At 42.0% G+C, this 22,674-nt stretch overlaps 1 protein-coding gene across 18 annotated transcripts in view; it reads right to left on the bottom strand.

Moving 5' to 3' along the window:
• Positions 1-22,674, bottom strand: part of CEP112 (centrosomal protein 112) — a 426,576-nt gene that overhangs the window by 159,091 nt on the left and 244,811 nt on the right. For all 18 annotated transcript variants that reach the window (XM_032616346.1, XM_032616345.1, XM_032616350.1 and 15 more), the window contains one exon: positions 7,801-8,031. In XM_032616346.1, coding sequence (XP_032472237.1) covers positions 7,801-8,031 — 231 coding nt within the window. The remainder of the gene's footprint in view (positions 1-7,800; positions 8,032-22,674) is intronic.

The raw sequence follows: 22,674 nt of genomic DNA on the forward strand, positions 1-22,674 counted from the left end.
CACCCCCCTCCCCAAACCAAAGAAGAGGTTTAATACTAAGGACTGTCTAGATAAAACAGATATTCTGTTGGGGAAAATACAAATTAGTACAACCGTTTTGAAAAGCAATTCGATCCTGTAATTCTACTGGGATCTTAAACTAAGGGGTAAAAAAAGGGAAATGTTGACAAAATTTGATGTATGAAAATGTTAATTTTTGCATCAATTTACATAAAAATGTTTAAAGCTAAATGTTTAAAAATAAAGGAATTTCACACTAAATCATGCTACATCCATAAAACACGGTATTATGAAAAAATGAAAACTACATTTTCAAAGAATTCCAAATGACATTGGACTATTATTAGCATAGCTCTTAAAAAAGCAAAAGGCATAGCTGTTTATTTAGTATGATCTCAGTCAGCTAAGTTAATATAGCTATTTTATATACATATTAAATTACTACTATTGGTTATCTCTGGGTGGTGACAGTAACAAGGAATTTTACACCTCTCTATTTCCCATATTTTCTAAAATATCTTCAAGAAAGGCTATTTTGAAAATAGCTGAATAGACTTCTGAAAGAATGGTAAATTTTAAATACCAAAGTTTTTTTGTTTTGTTTTTTTGCGGTACGTGGGCCTCTCACTGCTGTGGCCTCTCCCATTGCGGAGCACAGGCTCTGGACGCGCAGGCTCAGCAGCCATGGCTCACGGGCTCAGCCGCTCCGCGGCACGTGGGATCCTCCCGGACGGGGGCACGAACCCGTGTCCCCTGCATCGGCAGGCGGACTCTCAACCACTGCACCACCAGGGAAGCCCCAAAATACCAAAGTTTTAATCAAACATCTGAGAGTTACCCACGACCATCATTTATAATAATGTTCTTTAATTTTTCAAAGGTTCAGATTTTATGGACTTTGTTTCAATTTGGTTTAAAAGGATTTTAAAAGGCTGGAAAGGCAGCTTTCACTTTGCAAATGTCAATCATTTATTCTCTTGGTTTCTCTATTTCAAGTATTTTGACCTTGTGTAGGTATTTTATGTTTCTCTTAACTCAGAGCCATTGAAGATATCACTGGGGTCTAAATCGCTGCTGACAGAAACTCAGGCAGGATCTGGACTTAGGAATTCTTTTATAACCTTAACATTGTAAGTGCTACTGAAACAACCCAGACCCACAGGGAAGGTTACATTTAGATTATTTATTATTCTGGGGTTATTCTCTCCTCTTTGAACCTCAACTTTATACTTAATGAGAGAAAATCAATTTCTAAATCCTCAATTCTCACTGGAGTTTGAAACACTAGCAAATATTTTAACTTTCAGATTTATTTAAAAATGATAAAACATTAAACCTTTTATAAGACATAGTGAGAAGAATTCAAGTAACATGCACGATGACACAACAGGCTAGCAAGGGAATTATCTATCAGTTCATTAGAGCTAATTCAAATTTTTATAGTGAGGACTCAAATATCTACTAATTTTTAAAACTATCTTTAGGGCTTCCCTGGTGGTGCAGTGGTTGAGAGTCTGCCTGCCGATGCAGGGGACACGGGTTCGTGTCCCGGTCCGGGAAGATCCCACATGCCGCGGAGCAGCTGGGCCCGTGAGCCATGGCCGCTGAGCCTGCGCGTCCAGAGCCTGTGCTCCGCAATGGGAGAGGCCACAGCAGTGACAGGCCCGCGTACCGCAAAAAAAAAAAAAAAAAAAAAAAAAAAAAAAAACTATCTTTAAAAAATGTTACGCTTTGCATTTAACTTACTCATATGAAGGGAATTCCAACAATAAACAATGACTATTTGAATATGAAGGTGTACCTTGTCCCACCCAGAGTACACACACTGGGTTGAAAGCAAGCCTGGATGATGTACCTTGTCCCACCCAGAGTACACACACTGGGTTGAAAGCAAGCCTGGATGATGTACCTTGTCCCACCCAGAGCACACACACTGGGTTGAAAGCAAGCCTGGATGATGTACCTTGTCCCACCCAGAGCACACACACTGGGTTGAAAGCAAGCCTGGATGATGTATCTTGTCCCACCCAGAGCACACACACTGGGTTGAAAGCAAGCCTGGATGATGTACCTTGTCCCACCCAGAGCACACACACTGGGTTGAAAGCAAGCCTGGATGATGTACCCTGTCCCACCCAGAGCACACACACTGGGTTGAAAGCAAGCCTGGATGATGTACCTTGTCCCACCCAGAGCACACACACTGGGTTGAAAGCAAGCCTGGATGATGTACCTTGTCCCACCCAGAGTACACACACTGGGTTGAAAGCAAGCCTGGATGATGTATCTTGTCCCACCCAGAGTACACACACTGGGTTGAAAGCAAGCCTGGATGATGTACCTTGTCCCACCCAGAGTACACACACTGGGTTGAAAGCAAGCCTGGATGATGTACCTTGTCCCACCCAGAGCACACACACTGGGTTGAAAGCAAGCCTGGATGATGTATCTTGTCCCACCCAGAGCACACACACTGGGTTGAAAGCAAGCCTGGATGATGTACCTTGTCCCACCCAGAGCACACACACTGGGTTGAAAGCAAGCCTGGATGATGTACCTTGTCCCACCCAGAGCACACACACTGGGTTGAAAGCAAGCCTGGATGATGTACCTTGTCCCACCCAGAGTACACACACTGGGTTGAAAGCAAGCCTGGATGATGTATCTTGTCCCACCCAGAGTACACACACTGGGTTGGAAGCAAGCCTGGATGATGTACCTTGTCCCACCCAGAGTACACACACTGGGTTGGAAGCAAGCCTGGATGATGTATCTTGTCCCACCCAGAGTACACATACTGGGTTGGAAGCAAGCCTGGATGATGTACCTTGTCCCACCCAGAGCACACACACTGGGTGGAAAGCCTGGATGATGTATCTTGTCCCACCCAGAGTACACATACTGGGTTGGAAGCAAGCCTGGATGATGTACCTTGTCCCACCCAGAGTACACACACTGGGTTGGAAGCAAGCCTGGATGATGTATCTTGTCCCACCCAGAGCACACATACTGGGTTGGAAGCAAGCCTGGATGATGTACCTTGTCCCACCCAGAGCACACACACTGGGTTGAAAGCAAGCCTGGATGATGTATCTTGTCCCACCCAGAGCACACACACTGGGTGGAAAGCCTGGATGAATCGACGACAACTTCTTATTTACTCATATTGCCATTCACAGTAGCAGAAACTGTAGAACTGAATTTCTAAGCTCATCATCATTCTTTTATTCACTTAACATGTATGAATGCCTGCTTTGTACGAGGCACCATGCGTGATCCTGAAGCTTTGGAAACGAATATTTCACAAGGACTGTTTCAGGGAACTCACAGTGCTGTTCTCACTGCGTGCGGAACTCCTTCAACTAGCTAAGGAAAAATATACATCGATGGGAAACGCAAATTACTCTTCGCATCAAGAGCAGAGCACTTATTTTATCATACGGACTCTGGAACTCGTGGCACTAACATGGCAACTTAATGCTCTCCTCCTGTCCCCCAGGCCCTCCCGATGCCACCAAGTGCCTGCATTCTAATTCATTATCCACGTCAGCTACAATCACTCCACTTAAACCCCGCTTCTATCTTCCTGTATCACTTGTGCTCTCAGTTCAGTTCAGGGCATTCCATTCTTCCAGACTCACCCCGCCATGCTCTGCTCTCTCCCTGCGGAACCCCAATCCTACCCGTGCACGTTCCCTCCATCCCCTTCCTTCAGCTGCATCCCAGCCACCATCTCAGCCTGAGGCCCGGGGGTCCCGCTCATCTTGAAATTCCTCAGACTGCGGTGATACTTTACTAAGGATCCAGATGACATCAGACAGAAGCTCTTCTCAAGTCTCGTCACAGACTCCTTTGTATCCTTCCCAATTCTCTCCTTCCTTCTTCCCCCTAGAAAGTCACGGCTCCTGCCATCCCCTCCTTAACATACACAGGTGAGCACCCACCATGGGCCAAGTTTTCTAGACACTGGCAGTACAGAAATGAACGAGACAGACAAGGTCCTGCTAGTGAGGTTATGTAATGGGGGGTGGGCGTTGCAAATAAGTAAAAAAATGAAGATGTATTCAGAGAGTGAGACGAGCTGTGAAGACCTCGGGAGGTGCTGAGGAGGGAGGGGGACAGGACGTCAGCTAGAGGTGGGGCTGCAAGGAGAGCGGGGGACAAGCGGGAGGACGACTATAGGAGAACGTGCGCGAGAGCATCCCAGGCAGGGAGAGCGAGGCGGGTCCCAGGAGCAGAGCCCTGCCTGCCGCGCTCACGCCCTCGCCGCTCGGGTCACAAGCCGCAGTGGTGCGCGGGTCTCTCGTCTCTCTCTCCCTCTTCCAGGCATTTCCAGGTGTTTCCACCTAAGCGCCCTCCGTAACTCCCGCTGCTCTCCGGGTGACACCTCCCTGGAGCGTCAGGCTTCCCCTCATCTCCAACCCCTCGCTCCCCCCTCCCTGACCCCTGCAGCCGTGCTCCGGCCACACCGCCACCTGCAGCGATCCGTCCAAGGTCATCAACGATTCTCGGTTTCCAATCCTGGGGCCCTTCTCTCACCCTCATCCTTCCGGGTCTTCTGTCGCATTCTTGGCAAGCCTCCTTCCAAATACTCTCCTCCTGCCTTCCCATGAAAATGCCTTCTTTCTCGCGTCCCTCTCACCGTAAGGCGTAAGGGCCCTTCTTGGACCATCTCTCCGACTTCACCGATGAAGTCCTCCCCAGCTGCTGGTTTTCCGTCTGTACTCTCCCTGCGCAGGCTCCATTCTGGAGCTACTCCTCCGGTCCTGCTCTTCCTGGGATTAGCTACAGACGTCCCTTCGACCGCAAGGGAACGTCACAGCTGGGTCCAAATGCAACTGACGTTCATAACCGACTTTATCCTCTTCCCCGGACCAGAGACTGCGACATTCCCCATTCATCCAGGGCGGGGTTTACACCTCACAAGTCTAATCGGCGCCCTGGCTGGGCTGACTCTCAAACACGCCTCCTCTGGCCCGTGCTCACCACGAGGCCCCCACCACATTCCCGTACCTCTGAGGTGCCCTCGGGGACCTGTCACCTGGATTAATCCAGTCGTGCCAACTACCTCTACTCCATGGCACCTTGGAAAGATTCTCCTAATAACCGCTTGAATCTTGACACTTCATGGCTTAAAAACCTTCAGTACTTGGGCTTCCCTGGTGGTGCAGTGGTTGAGAGTCTGCCTGCTGATGCAGGGGACGCGGGTTCGTGCCCCGGTCCGGGAAGATCCCACATGCCGCGGAGCGGCTGGGCCCGTGAGCCACGGCCGCTGAGCCTGCGCGTCTGGAGCCTGTGCTCCGCAACGGGAGAGGCCACAGCAGTGAGACGCCCCCGTACCGCAAAAAAAAAAAAAAAAAAACAAAAAAAACCCTTCAGTACCTCCTCACTGTTACCCCGTGAAGCCTAATCCCCACCACAGCTTCGGAGGCCTCCGGCGCCCCCCGTTGTCTCCAGGCTCGTCGCTGACCACTCTCCCTTGGTAGCCGCTATGCCACGTACATGGCTCTTGCTGTTGTCATTCCTGTGGCTTAGAACCTACTAGAAAATCCTACACATTACCCGTGTCCAGTTCAAGTGACATCCATCTCTTCCAGGTAATTTCCCCTGATTTTCTTAATAGAAAATCATTTCCCCCCAGTTCACACTCTGCCTTGCATTACAGGTATCTGTGTACGTGTGTGTGTCCTGCAGCCACTACTGTTTTATAATCTGCTTAAGGACAGTGCCTTTTCTCCCCTTTTTCTGTGTAGCCCCAAAGTGCCTGGGATAATGCCTTTGAGATATAGAAAATATTCAAGAAATACTTGCCACAGAAGTTACTGATGGCTTCTAATACTAATTTCTTTTATTATCTGTAACCTGCCAACTCGTTACTAACATATATAAACCTATACTTGAAAAATTCATCTCCTATTAAAAAGAAACCTTTGAAATGTGAACACATGATTCAAGAAAATGAAGGCCTAAACTGTATGTTTTATAAGTCTGGCTTTACTATGTCCAGTGTTTTAAAAAATCGAGGTGCACTGGTATCCGTGCCATTTAAGCACATTTACTTGGAGATACTTTGAACTTTTGGTGGCAGTGAGCAGAGCTGAGGTGCGGTGTGTGTCAGTGCCCAGCAGCTTCCCCATCGGTCTCTCCTGTGCGCTTGTCAGGGGGCTAAAACTACTCGGTATCAGGACATTCCCCAGTTCCTGACACCTTGTATACTTTGGTATCAAAGAGCACGATTCCGCGCTGCTCTGATGGAATGACCGCTAGCATCCTCACTGGGGTATGAAGGGCCCTCAGCCAGGTCGTGTCCCTGTGGCCTGCGCAGCTCTCGCCGTCTCTCACACACAGCAAAGGGCACGTAACTCCGCTTGCTTCGTGGCTCCAGCAAGTCGCCTTGGAATCACGCTGGGTGACTCACTCACACGTTCTCTCTCCCTCCGCCTCTTCCCCGACCCCCCGCCCCTCACTCCCACGTCTGAACCCAAAGCAGATCCCGTCAGCTCTGCTTGCAGACCATCAGACCGTAACCCAGCCGGAGCCGTGTACCACCTTCAGTGCTACTGGCCAAGCCCAGCATCTCTCAACTCTGGTCTAAATCACTGCAATAGCTTTTTAACTAGTCTCCCCACTTCCACCTTCACCCTCGGCAGGCGGGCGTGGTCCGAGAGCCCTCTGCTCCAAATCCGCCAGGCTTCCTCTACTTATGGAGGTCAAAGCCAAGCCCTTGCAGTGGCCTCCACAGCCCTACGGGGCCCGGTCCGTCCCCAGAGGCCTCGTCCCTGACCTCAGCCCCTCGTCCTCCCCTCCTCCGTCTTTCCCAGCCACACCGGCCTCCTTGCGGTCCCTCCAGGAAGCCAGGTGCACTCCTGCCTCTTCACTCCTGCCTCTTCAGAGCCCTCTTCCGGTTTATCTCTGGGTTCAGAGCCAGGCTGCCATGGGCCCAGTCTGCTGAAATCTGACCCTCAGGTAAATGACGGTACTGATGCAAAGTGAGCACCTTAGGGCCACGATCCAGGTAAAATCAGTAGAGCAGCACCAAGAATGGCATGGTGTGCTCTACGAAGGCTTCCCATTTAACGATCAGGAAGAGGTAGGAAAGAAATAAAATCAGAAGATTCTTAAATTCCCCTTTCCCAGTGTCTTGATCCCAGGATAGAGGTTGGTCTTAAAGAACTCAAGGGGCAGTTGACAGTTGTCATGATTAATAGCAATTCACTTTTACTACCTGATTAAAATATTTACACCTTCCCAGAACACCAGAAGAACAAATATTTGAGGCTGTCTCTGGAATGTAAGTCAACTCAAAATGTGTAAACATTATATTGACATATATTTCAAAAATGTGTAATTCTAAAGAAAGTCCCTTATTTGAAATATCAATCTGGGAAAATATGTCATCATCTATGGGACACATAAAACACTGTAAAATCTAGAAATGACCATTAGACAACATAAGAAAGATCTGAAACCTAGTCTTACCTTAGGAAAAACTCAAGGTTACAGCCCAAATACTCCTAATCAGTATATTTGATAATATTATAACACTTTTCTCACAGTGTATGTTTAATAACTATGGAAGGGATATTCCATACAATCCCTTCCACAAAAGTCAAGGGAAAAGTCAGGAAACTCCCTGAGACACACAGCAAGACACTTAGAATGCTCATTTGAATGGCTTATCAACTGGAGAGTAATTCTAAGTCCACCACCTACCTCTTCGAGATTAAATATAACGGTGGCATCAGTGGATTTCAAACACGGGTCTCGACTGTCTCTAACACATCCAGGTGGGCATCTTACCTTTTCCAGCATCATCTCTGTCTCAGCGGCATGAGTCTTTTGCAGCTCTATTTTCATCTTTTCTGACTCAGCCTTCAGTTTGTGGACGGCAGCCTCATGGTCCCGAGCAGTCCTCTGCTTCTCCTCTTCACGAAGAAGACCGAGCTCCACCAGCTGCTGCTTCCGCTGGGAGTTCACGCTGATCAGCTCTTCTCTCAACTTGTGGACTTGTGCCTCCATGTCAGCAATAACCTTGTTTTTAAAAATGGGAAAATGGTCACAGGATCTGACTAGGAGAGCCGTAAAAGAAGAACTGCAAAAGGCTACCAAACAAAGGAAGTTCACTGCTTCCTTCCTCCTGCTTCCCTCCTTCTCCAATCCCATGCCACCCCTTCTAGCTCAGACAGAGATCCTACCTAAAATCGTTTACCACATATATCACATTTAGTTTTACTTGTTTCAAACACCTATGTAAATGGAATATTACATGTACTCTTCTGCAGCTTGCTTCTTCAAATAGGCAACATTATGTTTCTAAGATTCGTCTAGTACTTGCTACTGTATTTTTTGTTTTTATTTCATTGATTTCTGCTCTTACGTTTGTTACGTCCCTCATTCTACATTCTTGGGTTTTTTATTCTTCTAACTTCTTATCTTGGATATTTAACTCATTTATTTTTATCCTTTCTTCTTTCCTGATTTATATAAACTTAAGACTATAAATACCGCTCTACCATTGCTTAAGTTTAATCTCTTAGGTTTAGATACACGACATTTTCATTACCATTTAATTCAAAACATTTTGAACTTCCATTTTTATTTTTTTCTTTGACTTATGATCTACTTAGAAGTATGTTTCTTAATTCCCAAACCTATGGGGTATACTAGTTTCCTAGAGCTGTCCCAACAAAGTACGAAAAGCTGGGTGGCTTAAGACAACGTTTATTCTCTCAGAGTTCTAGAGGCTGCAAGTCTGAAAGCAAGGTGCTGGCAGGGCAGGCTCCTTCTGGAGGCTCTGAGGCAGAGTCTCCCCCAGCTTTCGGTGGCTGCTTGCCATCCTTGCCTTCTCGATGCGCTGCTCCAGCCTCTGCCCCCATCTCCTCGTGGCTGTGCTTGTGTGTCTGTATCTCTGTGTCCAAATTTCCCTCTTCTTATAAGGATAATGGTCACCTTGGACTTAGGGCTCCTCCTAATCGAGCATGACCTCATTTAACTTGATTACATCTGCAAAGACCCTATTTCCAAACAGAGTCACACTCCCAGCTTCTGGGTGGATATGAAATTTTAGAGGGACAACGACCAATTTAGGATGTGAAGTTTAATGACTGTCTTTTTGTTATTCACTTCTAACTGCATTGTGGCCAGAGAATGTACTCTATACTACGTTACTTCTTTGAAAATTTTTGAGATTGCTTGATGGCCAGTTGTACAATTTTTATTTTTTGCGGTACGCGGGCCTCTCACTGTTGTGGCCTGTCCCGTTGCGGAGCACAGGCTCCGGATGCGCAGGTTCAGCGGCCATGGCTCACGGGCCCAGCCGCTCCGCGGCATGTAGAATCTTCCCGGACCGGGGCACGAACCCGTGTCCCCTGCATCGGCAGGCGGACTCTCAACCACTGCGCCACCAGGGAAGCCCGTGTGGTATATTTTTATCCACGCTTTTAAACCTTTTTGTACCCTCAAGTTTTAGCTATATATCTTATAACTAGCATATATTTTGGAAACTTCTTTTAAAAATCTCATCAAAGTTTGTCTTTTAAATGGGGCATTTACACAGAAATCTCTTGCATTCCTATACACTAACGATGAAAAATCTGAAAGAGAAATTAAGGAAACACTCTCATTTACCATTGCAACAAAAAGAATAAAATACCTAGGAATAAACCTACGTAAGGAGACAAAAGACCTGTATGCAGAAAACTATAAGACACTGATGAAAGAAATTAAAGATGATACAAACAGATGGAGAGATATATCATGTTCTTGGATTGGAAGAATCAACACTGTGAAAATGACTATACTATCCAAAGCAATCTACAGATTCAGTGCAACCCCTATCAAACTACCAATGGCATTTTTCACAGAATTAGAGCAAAAAATTTCACAGTTCGTATGGAAACACAAAAGACTCCAAATAGCCAAAGCAATCTTCAGAAAGAAAAACGGAGCTGGAGGAATCAGACTCCCTGACTTCAGACTATACTACAAAGCTACAGTAGTCAAGACAGTATGGTACTGGCACAAAAAAACAGAAATACAGATCAATGGAACAGGATAGAAGGCCCAGAGATAAACCCACGCACATATGGTCACCTTATCTTTGATAAAGGAGTCAAGAATATACAATGGAGAAAAGACTTCAATAAGTGGTGCTGAGAGAACTGGACAGCTACATGTAAAAGAATGAAATTAGAACGCTCCTTAACACCATACACAAAAATAAACTCCAAATGGATTAAAGACCTAAATGTAAGGCCAGACACTATAAAACTCTTAGAGGCAGAACACTCTATGACATAAATCACAGCAAGATCCTTTTTGACTCACCTCCTGGAGAAACGGAAATAAAAACAAAAATAAACAAGTGGGACTTAAGGCAACGTAAAAGGTTTTGCACAGCAGAGGAAACCATAAACAAGATGAAAAGACAACCCTCAAAATGGGAGAAAATATTTGCAAACGAAGCAACTGACAAAGGGTTAATCCCCAAAATTTACAAGCAGCTCATGCAGCTCAATATCAAAAAAACAAACAACCCAACCCCAAAATGGGCAGAAGACCTAAATAGACATTTCTTCAAAGAAGACACACAGACTGCCAACAAACACATGAAAGGACGCTCAACATCACTAATCATTAGAGAAATGCAAATCAAAACTACAATGAGGTATCACCTCACACCAGTCAGAATGGCCATCATCAAAAAAAAATCTGCAAACAATAAATGCTGGAGAGGGTGTGGAGTAAAGGGAACCCTCTTGCACTGTGATATAGCCACTATGGAGAACAGTATGGAGGCTCCTTAAAAAAAAACTAAAAGTAGAACTAACATCTGACCCAGCAATCCCACTACTGGGCATATACCCTGAGAAAACCATAATTCAAAAAGAGTCACATACCACAATGTTCATTGCAGCTCTGTTTACAATAGCCAGGACATGGAAGCAACCTAGGTGTCCATCGACAGATGAATGGATAAAGAAGATGTGGCACATATGTACAATGGAATATTACTCAGCCATAAAAAGAAATGAAATTGAGTTATCTGTAGTGAGGTGGATGGACCTAGGGTCTGTCATAGAGAGTGAAGTAAGTCAGAAAGAGAAAAACAAATACTGTTTGCTAACACATATATATGGAAGCTAAAAAAAGAAAAAATGGTTCTGAAGAACCTAGGGGAAGGACAGGAATAAAGACGCAGACGTAGAGAATGGATTTGAGGACACAGCGAGGGAAAGGTAAGCTGGGACGAAGTGAGAGAGTAGCACTGACATATATACACTACCAAATGTAAAACAGTTAGCTAGTGGGAAGCAGCCGCATAGCACAGGGAGATCAGCTCGGTGCTTTGTGTCCACCTAGAAGGGTGGGATAGAGAGGGTGGGAGGGAGACGCAAGAGGGAGGAGATATGGGGATATATGTATACACATAGCTGATTCACTTTGTTATACAGCAGAAACTAACACACCATTGTAAAGCAATTATACTCCAATTAAGATGTTAAAAAATAAATAAATAAATGGGGCATTTATTCCAATGTAGTCCATTAGTTTGTACATGCTAACATATTCGCCTTTATTTTGTCTCTTATTTTGTGCTGTTTGCCCTATGCTCTGTATGTTTTGTTTTTCTCCCCCCTTTTCCCTCTTTTATTCTAAATGAATAAATGTTTTCCTCCTTCAGCTTTCTTCTCCTCTCTGGTTTGGAAGTGATACACTGTATCTTCTTTAGTGCTCACAGTGAGAGGCCTCAACACCCATGTTTCACTTATCAAATTTTAAAGTTAATTATTTTTTTATATGCCCTTAAACAACGAAAGAGACTTAGGACATTTTAAGTCCTGTAGCAGTCTCCCATATTTATATGCTAGAGTTGTTATTTTCAGTTTATTTCGTTTTTATCAACTCAAAATTGCTAATTATTCAGTAGCTGCTTAGATATATCCATATATTTCCCCCTGTCTTGTCTCCTCATTCCTTCTTGCAACTCTGACCTTCCATACAAGCATTTTCCTTTAGCCCCAAGCGCACCCTTTAAGTTCTTTAAAGAAGTTTAGTGGCAAGCACTCTCAGTTTTCACTAATCTGAAAATACTTTTAGGGGTGTTGTTGAAAAGTCAGCTGCTATTCATTGGAAGGTAATTTTTTTTTGTCTCTCTGGCTGCTTTTAAGATCTTCTCTTTGTGTTTTGTATTCTTCAGTTTTTTAATTTTTCTAAGTGTAGATATGTTTTTATTTATTCTGATTGGGACATGCCCCTCCTCTGGCTCTGTTTTTTATAACTACTGCAAGACTCTCAGGCTTAACCTATTAATTTAATGTCTCTGTTCCATTCTATCTCCACTCCTTATGAACTCACGTGATGTACATAGATCTTCCCATTCTTTCATTTCATCTAACCTCTCTTTCATATTTTTCATCTTTTCCTCTCGCCTACGTTCTAGACATTTTCTGTGTGTAATCTGCTCTCAAATCCATTCAGATTCTGAATTTCAGTTGTTTTATTTTTAGGAGTTTATTTTTTTTTTTACAAATATGCATGGTAATTTTTAAACGCCCTTGCCATTTTAGTATTTTCAATTCCTTTAAAATCTTTAAGTTTACATCATATACTAACTATGACTATTTTCTATTCTGTGGCTGATAATTCCAGCCTCTCAAGCCTTTGCAGGTCTCATTCTGCTGTTCAAAAACTTTTAAGACCCTGGTTCATGGTATTTTGTTTTTTCTCCTACCGTTTTGCATTGTTGTTCTTTTTAAGTGCAAGTTCGTATCTGTTGGAATTGAAAGTGGTCCTCTGGCAATCATGTGACTCTGACAGGGCCCTGGAGATGTCAGCATGTCTGGACGGCTTCAGACTCGTTTTCCAGGACACGGTGACGGTGCGAATTCAGGAATCACACATCCACGAGCACTGGCTTACGGTTATGAATTTTCAGGGGCACCCCACTCAACATTAAGGTTGTTTCTAGTTCACTTGCACATGGTGGCTGTGGCCCTTGGTGTCCCAGCTTTATGCACAGTAGTGGCCTAGATCCTCTACCTTAAGCAAACCCTGGACTTTGTTTTACCCCTGTGCCCAATAAGAGGCCCCAGACTGAAGTTCAAGTTCACTCAGTTTTAGAAAAGGTCCTCAAGGTGAGAGCTGCCTCAGTGCTCTGCTTACACCTCTGGGTTTCTGTTTTCACTTAGATGTTGATATCTGAGTATCCTACCTAACTTAACAGCTAGTGAATACACTCAAAAACATGTTCTTTAAAAAAGAAAATTGTATCTAGCCTTTTTAGTTGTTTTCAGAGGGGAAGGAGATCAGGGAACCTAGCATGCCATGCTACCAGATGAACAGTTAGTCCAGGCTAAGGGGACTTGCTGTCGTTGTTATTATTACTATTATTGTCTCTGCATTAGCTAAGAACGCAGCATTTTCTGAAACACAGTGATAACTGTTTTAGGTACTATGTACTTCAACAAGCACCGTATAAACCAACAATTCCTTGACCGGGAACTAGAAGACCCGAAAGTGACAGTAAGGACAAAAGTTACACTGGGATGATGGGAACAGGATACAAAGGCAAATACTGAGAAGTTGCTTTAAAAACCAAAATACCTACAATATGAGATTACCCCATTTGCCATAAAAATCCTGCACTCACTTATTTTGAACGCTAACAATTTTACAATTTCTGTGCTAAATAATAATTGCTAGACTCTGAGTATTGACTGCGCCTGGCATCTGATGCAGATTACTTCATTGAAGGTGACAGGTGCTAAGTAAGCCAACATGACGGATACTGTTAAAATCCAAAGTTTCCTTCACCTTGGATTGGGGTTAGTTCATACTATTTCAGCTACTGGCCCTGCCCCCTCTCGACACTAGATCAGAAGAGACAGGAATGACAGATGGCTGGTCAAACGCATTTATGCTGGAGAAGAAGAAATGGCTGAATGATAACAAATCTGAGACTGGGAGCTGGAGGTGACAGGGTGCTCCATTTTTATCCTAAAAAAGCTGATTGGAAATAGATGATCCCTGGGAAGAGTGTAAGAGGACTTTATATAAAAGGCTTTTTAAGTGCATTTGCTCTCCTGTTTCATGGATGTATTGATACCTGGATACTGGTACACAGCTCTAAACCAATTCTCCTGAAAACAAAGTCTCTTGCTTTCTACTCCTTGTTTTAAGACTCCTCCCCTTTGAACACAATATTTGGGCGTAAGAAGAGAAGAGACGGTCAATTTAATCACGTTCTGAAACAGAAGAGAAATCTTCTGAGAGCAGATAGGCTTAGGTAGTGACAACAGTTATGTTTTTAGGGGACAAAATAATCTTTTAAAAACACTCAGGGATATCGATACGACAGAATAGGATGGGCTGCTGACTCTGCTTCCCAGAATCAACCATGGAGAAACCACAGGAGGCATGAGTCTGAGATATTAATAACGACAACCACCACAACAATAAAAACAACAGAAAAACAAACTTCAAGGAGCTCCTGGGGAGGACAAAGGTGTCCTGAACTGCAGACCACGCGTCTGTGGAGGGGAAGGGGTTGCAGTCTGGGAAGAAAACCCGGAACCCGTAAGCTGAAAGAAGCGGGATGGGAAGCAAGCTTTGCTCTCTGCTCCCGCCTCCCCCTGCTTAGCCCTGGGACAATCTCATCTGTCCCACTGCCGTGTTGGAAACAAGAACCCAACATGGTGTTGCCCTGAGTCTGGTCAAGGCAAGCAGATGCCTTGCTGGGGCGAGAGGAGCTGGAGAAAGCAGGTGCTCACTCATGGAGCTTCCTGGGCACTCACGCTGTGCACTGTCCCCTCCAGCTTCCAGAACTAATGACATTCGACCTTAGAAAACTGCGTCCTCCTACTGCCATTTTGTCCAGGAGGTTAAGGTGAGCTCCTGGGCAGCAGATTTTCCCGGTGGAGGAGTTGTGAGTGGGGAGGTGCAGCAATGAGGTGCTCTGGCTGAGGGTCCTTAACCTCTTTCTCCTCCTTCTAGGAGCTCATCCAGCAGGTCGGGAGCTGAAGCCTGGCCTTTTGCTCTTTCAGGAGAAGTGACCGTCTAGACTATCTGATAGTCCCTGGGGAATACAAGCTCACTGGCCAAATTCAGGATCCCTGAGGAGCAAAGCTACTATCGAGAAGCAACAACAACGAATGGCATATGTTACCTGCAGCAGTATAACTGCAACAGGGGGATAAGTATTTTTTAAAAGCAAAATAAATATATATATGTGACTATATATGCATAAAAATATACTGAAAAGGGTAAGCAAAGAAATTAGAGACACGAAGCAGAAATAAGAAGTCAGAAAAGAATGAGGAAGTGGAAATGATGGGAGAAAGAAAAGGTCAGCTACAGCCAGAGAAGAGAACTGTATACTGTACATATGATCAGATGGAAGAACTCTCCCAGAGGCACCAGGAAAAGGTCATGACACAGGAACTATGAGAGAGAAGTTGAGATCTGTGGAGGACAGAGGAAGTGACGGCATGGGGGTAACAGAGTACTACGCTCTGAATGCCAGTGTCCCCACAGAATTCACAAGCTGAGAATCTAATGCCCAGGCTGATGGTTCTAGGAGGTGAGGCCCCTAGGAGGTGATTAATGCCCTTATGAAACGGGACTAGGGCCTTTATAAAAGAGACCCCCGAGAGCTCCCTTGCCCTCCACCGTGAGCACACAGTGAGAAGGCACTGCTGCAAACCAGGAGGATGTCCCTCAGAACGCGACCACGCTGCTGCTTTGACCTTGATTTCCAGCACCCAGAGCTGTGACAAATGTCTGTTTTGTATAAGCCACCCAATGTGTGGTGTTTTGTTGTAGCATCCCGGACAAACTACGCCATGGGGTCTGAGAAAAAGAGACGTGGAAAGACTTTATCCAAGTTCAATCTGATTTGAAAACCTTTGCTTTTTATCACATACTACACTGTGTCAAAGTAGTAAGAATTTCCCATGAAGAAGGATATTCATAAGCAGTATAGTATGTATTTTATTCATTTATTCTTACCGTGCACGTCTAATCCTTAACCTTCACTATGATTAACACAAAGTTAACATCCAAAAGCCACAAGGTTATTAAATCTTTACAAAAAATAAAAAGAACAAAAAAAGTTAGTTTTCCACAGGCACTGACACCACTGCAAACTGAATTTCAATGTTTGTCAATGTACATAAAAATATTTTTAATGGTATACTCACTGAGTAGATACCGTTCTACCTTTCCCCACATCTAATTTTTTATCTTCAGTCTCATTTATGAGTGTATTTGCTATTTTTAGTGGCTGTTTGGTATTTCATCATTACCGTGTATCATATCATATTATTCTTGAATACCTGCCTTATTTCCAATTATTATTACATAGGCGACACCACGGAATGAATTACAATATTTTGCTTTTAGGTTATAAAAGCCTACAATATTAGGCTTTTAGGCTCACAGCAGTCCTCCAAAATTATTTGGAGAAACTCTAAGAATAACTTTTTAACTTTTTTTCCAAATTGCTCTGCAAAAACACTGAACCCACTTCCAATGTGAACAACATGTATATGTGTACTTGTTCCTCCACACCCTTCCAGGGCTGCACTTCACCATTCTGTGTATTTTTATCAGTTGACTAGGTATGTAATGGTAGCTTAGAGGAAGGCATTTTAAATTGCTGGCAACACTGATATGAACTGGCTTCAATCCAATGGTGATTTTCAAATAGAAAAATTATGCTGAAAAATGTATCAACTAATTATGGATAAAGAAACATTAAATGAAAAAACCTGATGCCAAAGGCTTCCCTTAGGTATTTAATATTTCAGTCATTAGCATGTGCTGATAGCTAGAGTGATGAGACTGCCAAGATGGGTTTGGAATAGATGTGTCATTTCTTTAATATTATAAATAGTAAAGCTATAAAACTGCATCTATGTGACTGATATAAAAGAGCAGATTTATTCCCAAAATTCAAAATCTAATAAAGGTTGTGTCTCTAAGAGACAAACCGTCAGGACAACTTTTAGTCAAGCTGACTCTCAGTTAGCAGTTTAAAAACATATAGACCAGAAAACGTGGAAGCGAGCCAAAAGTCCATTGACGGATAAATGGACAAGCAAAACGTGGGATATTATTCAACCTTAAAAAGGAAATCCTGCAATATGCTACAATATATATGAATCTTGAAGACATTATGCTAAGTAAAACAAGCCAGTCACCAAAAGACAAATGCTGTATGATTTTCCTTATATGAGGTACTTAGTCAAAATCATATAGATAGAAAGTATACGGTGATTGTCAGGGGCTGGGGGGTGGGAAGAAAAGAGAGTTATTGTTTAATGGGTACAGAGTTTCAGGTTTTGTTTTGTTTTGTTTTGTTTTTTTGTGGTACGCGGGCCTCTCACTGCTGGGGCCTCTCCCGTTGCGGAGCACAGGCTCCGGACGCGCAGGCTTAGCGGCCGTGGCTCACGGGCCCAGCCGCTCCACGGCATGTGGGACCCTCCCGGACCGAGGCACGAACCCATGTCCGCTGCATCGGCAGGCGGACTCTCAACCACTGCGCCACCAGGGAAGCCCTGAGTTTCAGTTTAATAAGGTGAAAAGGGTTATGTGATGGATGGTGGTGATGGTGGTACAACAAGGTGAACGTATCTAATATCACCGACCTGTACACTTAAAAATGGTTAAGATGGCAAATTTTACATTATGTGTATTTTAACATGATAAAAAAATTTATTACAAAAAACCCCCCAACAATATAAACCAGTTTCCTTAGAAAGTTAATGATTCTTTAAACCACTCTGAATCTGACAAGTCCTAGCAAAAGAAGTAAGAGGTTGAAACGTCTTATAAAAGATTATGGATTGCCAGGATTATCATCCCAAACAAAAATTTTAAATGCACTTTATGAAAGCAAAATGTATTTAAGTTGAGGACATGTTCATGGTTAAGAAATAATCGTTTAGATTATTTTCAAAATTGAAAAATTATTCTACAGGCACTTTTGGAATAAAGACACATTAACAACTTATTGATATATTAGGTCACCTTTGTACATTCATAGAAAGTTTATGGGTAATCATCACCACAAGCTGAAATATTTTGTTTGTGCCTCTCTTTCATTTATAGTTATGTATAATTACTAGTTATGTATAATTCACTATTTATTAAGATCTATGATGTGGAAGCCACTCTGATAAATGACTTCCAAAAAAAATCTTCCCTAAAATACTTTAGACTATAATACATAAGCTACACATACATGTACACACACACACACACACACACACACACACACACACACACACACAAGGCATGAAGACAAAGGGCCATAAGAGGTCAAAAGAGGGAGGAGTTACTTTGAGTTTGGAAGGATTCTGGAAAACTGAATAAAACTGAATGCATCTGAGATGGACCTTAAGAGAGAAATTAGCACCATCCGGGGACAGGGGTAGATATAGGACATTTCAGGCAGAAAGAATGAGCCACATGCAAGAAGAAAAACAGAGCATTAAAGAGGAAGAAGGGAAACTCAGAAAAGAGAAACTTGGTGAGGTTATTGAAGGATTTCAAACGTTAAGCTACATGGGTTGGATTTCAGGAACTGAAGAAGCAGCGACAAGATTTAACTTGGCTGCTGGAGAGGGAATGGGGGCCAGTGAGCCAAGCGATGCCACTGCATTTGTACCAGGAAAGACGAACCCGGAGGCAGTTTACACAATGATTCGGCACACTCAGGCAAGAAAGCCAGCGGTGAGGAAAAAGTGGAACAGACGGGAGTGCAGTCTTAGAGGCAGAATTTAGAGAACTAAGCAGCTAAATGCATGTTGAAGGCAAGGAGGAGTGAGGCATGCTGGTGACTGAGGATGTTTGTTTCAAGTAGTTTGCCAGACTAGATACACCCTCATGAGATGAAACATCTAGATCCTGTATAAAACTCAATGCTTCTTTCTTTGCTCACTGGAAGTAAGAGAAACATTCAGAGGGAAAAACAAAACAACAAAAACCACATACATGTAAAACTGCATGTGCCAGAAACAGGGTAATAAGCAGTAAGCACAATCAAAGGCCAGGTATCTTTGAGGGAAAATGTCCTCGTCTACTTTGCTGCTTCAAGGGAAAGCAATGTGTGAGCTGAACATGACACCACCGACCAAGGTGGGGAGCCTGGAGCAGGATAGAAGTGGCTTCAGGTCTGTAGTGCCATCAGCTTCCACCTGAAGTTAAAACAAGTTCCCTCTGGGGAAAAGCTTCTTCATTTTAATGTCTCCGGGTTTCCACAAATTAAGATAAACCAAATATGAGCTCCTAATAAAAAATTACTAAGTCCCCCCAAAAAACACCATTGGTAAGAGTCAGCAGAAACAGATTCCCACAAGCAAGTTCGTCAGATATGGGAATTATCAGAAAAATAATATAAAATAAACGTGTTAAGTGTTTAAAGAAACAAAGGACAGAGTCACAAAATGAGTAAACCAGAAGAGATTAAACAAAAATTCCAAGCTTTGAGAAAGAACCAAATAAAAATTTTGTATAAAAGATAGAATGGATGAGTGAAGGCAGCTTGAACAGAGCAGAAGTGAGAAGCAGTGAAACAGGAGACCTTAATAAACTACCCACAATACAGCACAATAATATCAGAAAAATAATAGTGAGATGTTTAAAGCTACAGAATAGAAAGTAAGATCTGATATATACCTAGAGTTCCAGAAGGAGAGGAGAGAGAAGGGAAGACAGGGCAGACATGAAAAGATGATGACCAAGAACTTTCCAGAACTGAGGAAAAGCAAGACTCCACAGAAATAGTGAGCAGGATAAACATCAAGCAAGATGGAAAAATAGAAAATAAAAAAAAAGAACAGGAAAGAAAGAAAGAAAAGAAATCCACATTTAGATACTGGGTAATGAAATGGCAGAACATGAAAGACAAAGTGAAAAACTTAAAAGCAGACAAAGTGGGTAAGAAACAGATTACACTCAGTAAGTGACATCCCAGTAGCAATAAGCACACCAAGTCCCAGATTTTGGTTTCTCATACCATCCTCCAGTGAAAGGAACCAGTGGTCCTTGGGCAAATGGGCAGAAAATACCTGAGCTGAGCCTGGAACACCCTGCTGTCCTAGAAGTGCACACTGACGGAGCCCAAAGCCCAAAGCCGGAACAATGTGAGAAACTAGCATCGGATTCTATCCCAAGGTGAAATAAATATCTCTGAGTACATACTGATATAATGATTTCATTAATAATAAGGGAGAAGAGACATATCTTCCTTGCAAAAGAATTCCACATTACTATAGAAGGGCATTTTACAAATTCTGATCATCAGAAGATCATCAAAAATAAGGGAAATCTGACAATCACAGTGAAGAGGAGACTAGGGAGATCTGATAACTAAAATTAATTTGATGTTCTGGGTGGAATCTTGGAACAGACAAAAGGCATTAGGTAAAAGCTAAGGAAATCTGAATAAGGTATGGATTTTAGTTAATGATGCTGCAAAGCTGTAAGCAGCGTACCGTCCTAATGTAAGATGTTAATAAGGGGAAACTGGGTGTGGGATAAACGGGAGTTCTCTATACCTTATCCTCTCATTTTCTCCATAAATATAAAACTGTTTTTAAAATAGTCTATTTTAAAAACTGGGGCAAAAAGAAGCATAGAAGAAAGTGGGAAAGATGAAAAAAGTAAGATGGTATATCAAAAATCACAATACATGTAAATGGACCAAAATTACTAATTAAAAGAGTGTAATAGTTTAAATTTTTTAACATAAAATTCATCTATGTTTTTTATGAGAACAATGAAGACATGAAATTGAAACCAAAGGGATGAAAAAAGTTATACCAGTAAATTACTAATGAAAGGTAGTCTCAAAATAGAGTATCACTAAATTATTTTTTAATGTCATTCACCAGAGAGACACATCTAAGTTTGTACACATGTGATAAAACAATCTTAAAATATATACAACAAGTTTAACAGAACTACAGGGGAAAATGGTCAAATCCACCATTCCAGTAAAAGAGTTCATCATACACACACACAAACACATGCCAAATTCAGGTGTCAACATGTTGCAAGAAATTGGTGGTATCAAAGATATTCTTTAACAAGACTGCAACTAAATTAAGAACCATGACAAAAATAGCAACAACAAAACCAAAATAATATCCCATATACTTCAAAATTTAAAATATACACCTTAAATAACCCATGCTTCAAAATGAAGTTAAGATAAAAATTAAATGTACTTAGAAATAATCTCTGGAAGAAGACACACACACTTTTTACATTTGTGCTGTTTTAATTGGGAATGAGGGGGTTAGTGCTGACAGGGGCACATGGGAGATATTTCACTCTATTTTTATGACTTTTAAATTCTGATTGGTGTTAACACATTTCCTAATCAAATAAATTCATAACATTTAAATTCTGAGAAATGATTGATAATGAAAATATGCCTTATCAAATCCTGAAGGATGAAACTAAAGTGAAGGAAATAGGTGGCCTTAACGTGCTACTTATTTTTAAAAGATGAATTATTAGTGAAATAGGCAGCCAATTTAAGGAATTAGCAAGACAGAACTATTTCTGGTAAGACTGATGAAGGAAACAGGAAAGAAGGCACAAATAAACAAATATGAGAGAGAAAAACAAAGTATGGCAATATTATCTAGAAAAAAGAGATAATAACTAATATTAAAATTTAAGAACAACGTAGTATGGGATCCATCACAGATCAAAAAGATAATAAGGTGATACCATAACAATACTATGCCAATAATTGGAGATCCTAGGTGAAACAGATTCCTAGGAAAATGAAGAATGAAGAAACAATCAACTAAAACAATCCAATTAAAAAATTGAAAGAACAGTTAAGAATCTCTCACACTAAGCTCAGATAATTTTGTAGGTGAGTCCTAGAAAAATAACCCAGGAGATAGATCATTCTAATCTTTTACAAACTTTTCCAGAGAATAGAAAATGAGAAATATACACTGAAACTATTTCAGAAGTCATAATATTGATACCAAAGGATGACAGGAATAGGAAGAGAAATAAAAATTATAGGCCAACTCAGTCATGAACCAGACATAAAAATCTCAAATAAGTTATTAGCAAATCAAGTCCAGTAATGCATAAAAATAAAATATGTAAACAGCAAGTTGCAGAGAATGCAAGGGCAGTATAACATTTATAAAATTCTATAAATGCCAATAAATATCAGATTTAGATGAAAAGAAAAAATTCCTAAACTATATAAAATTTTTCCAAAACTGACTAGAAAAAACTGCAAAATGTGAATCATCCTATAACCACTAAAAAAATTTAAATAGTAGTCAAAAATCTTTCCAGAAATAAAATATCAAGCCCAGATGGCTTTATTGGCCAGTTCCACCAAATATTCAAGAAACAAATATCTCACTCGTACACTAATTCTTTCAGAGAATAGAAAAAGAAGGTTTATTCAGCAACTCAAATTATGAGACTAGCATAACATCATGAAAAACACGTCCAAAAAAGAAAAATCTCAGGTCAACCTCTCTCAACAATTATTAGCAAATTGAATCCAATGATATTACATCATGAAAAAATTGGATGGTACATAATGCTGGTTTAATGTTAGACAATAACCTATAATATGATTTATTCCATTTATGTATTAAAAGAAAAAGCCTTATGATTATCTCA

Source organism: Phocoena sinus, chromosome 20, assembly GCF_008692025.1.
Source record: "Phocoena sinus isolate mPhoSin1 chromosome 20, mPhoSin1.pri, whole genome shotgun sequence".
In the NCBI taxonomy this organism is placed as follows: domain Eukaryota; kingdom Metazoa; phylum Chordata; class Mammalia; order Artiodactyla; family Phocoenidae; genus Phocoena; species Phocoena sinus.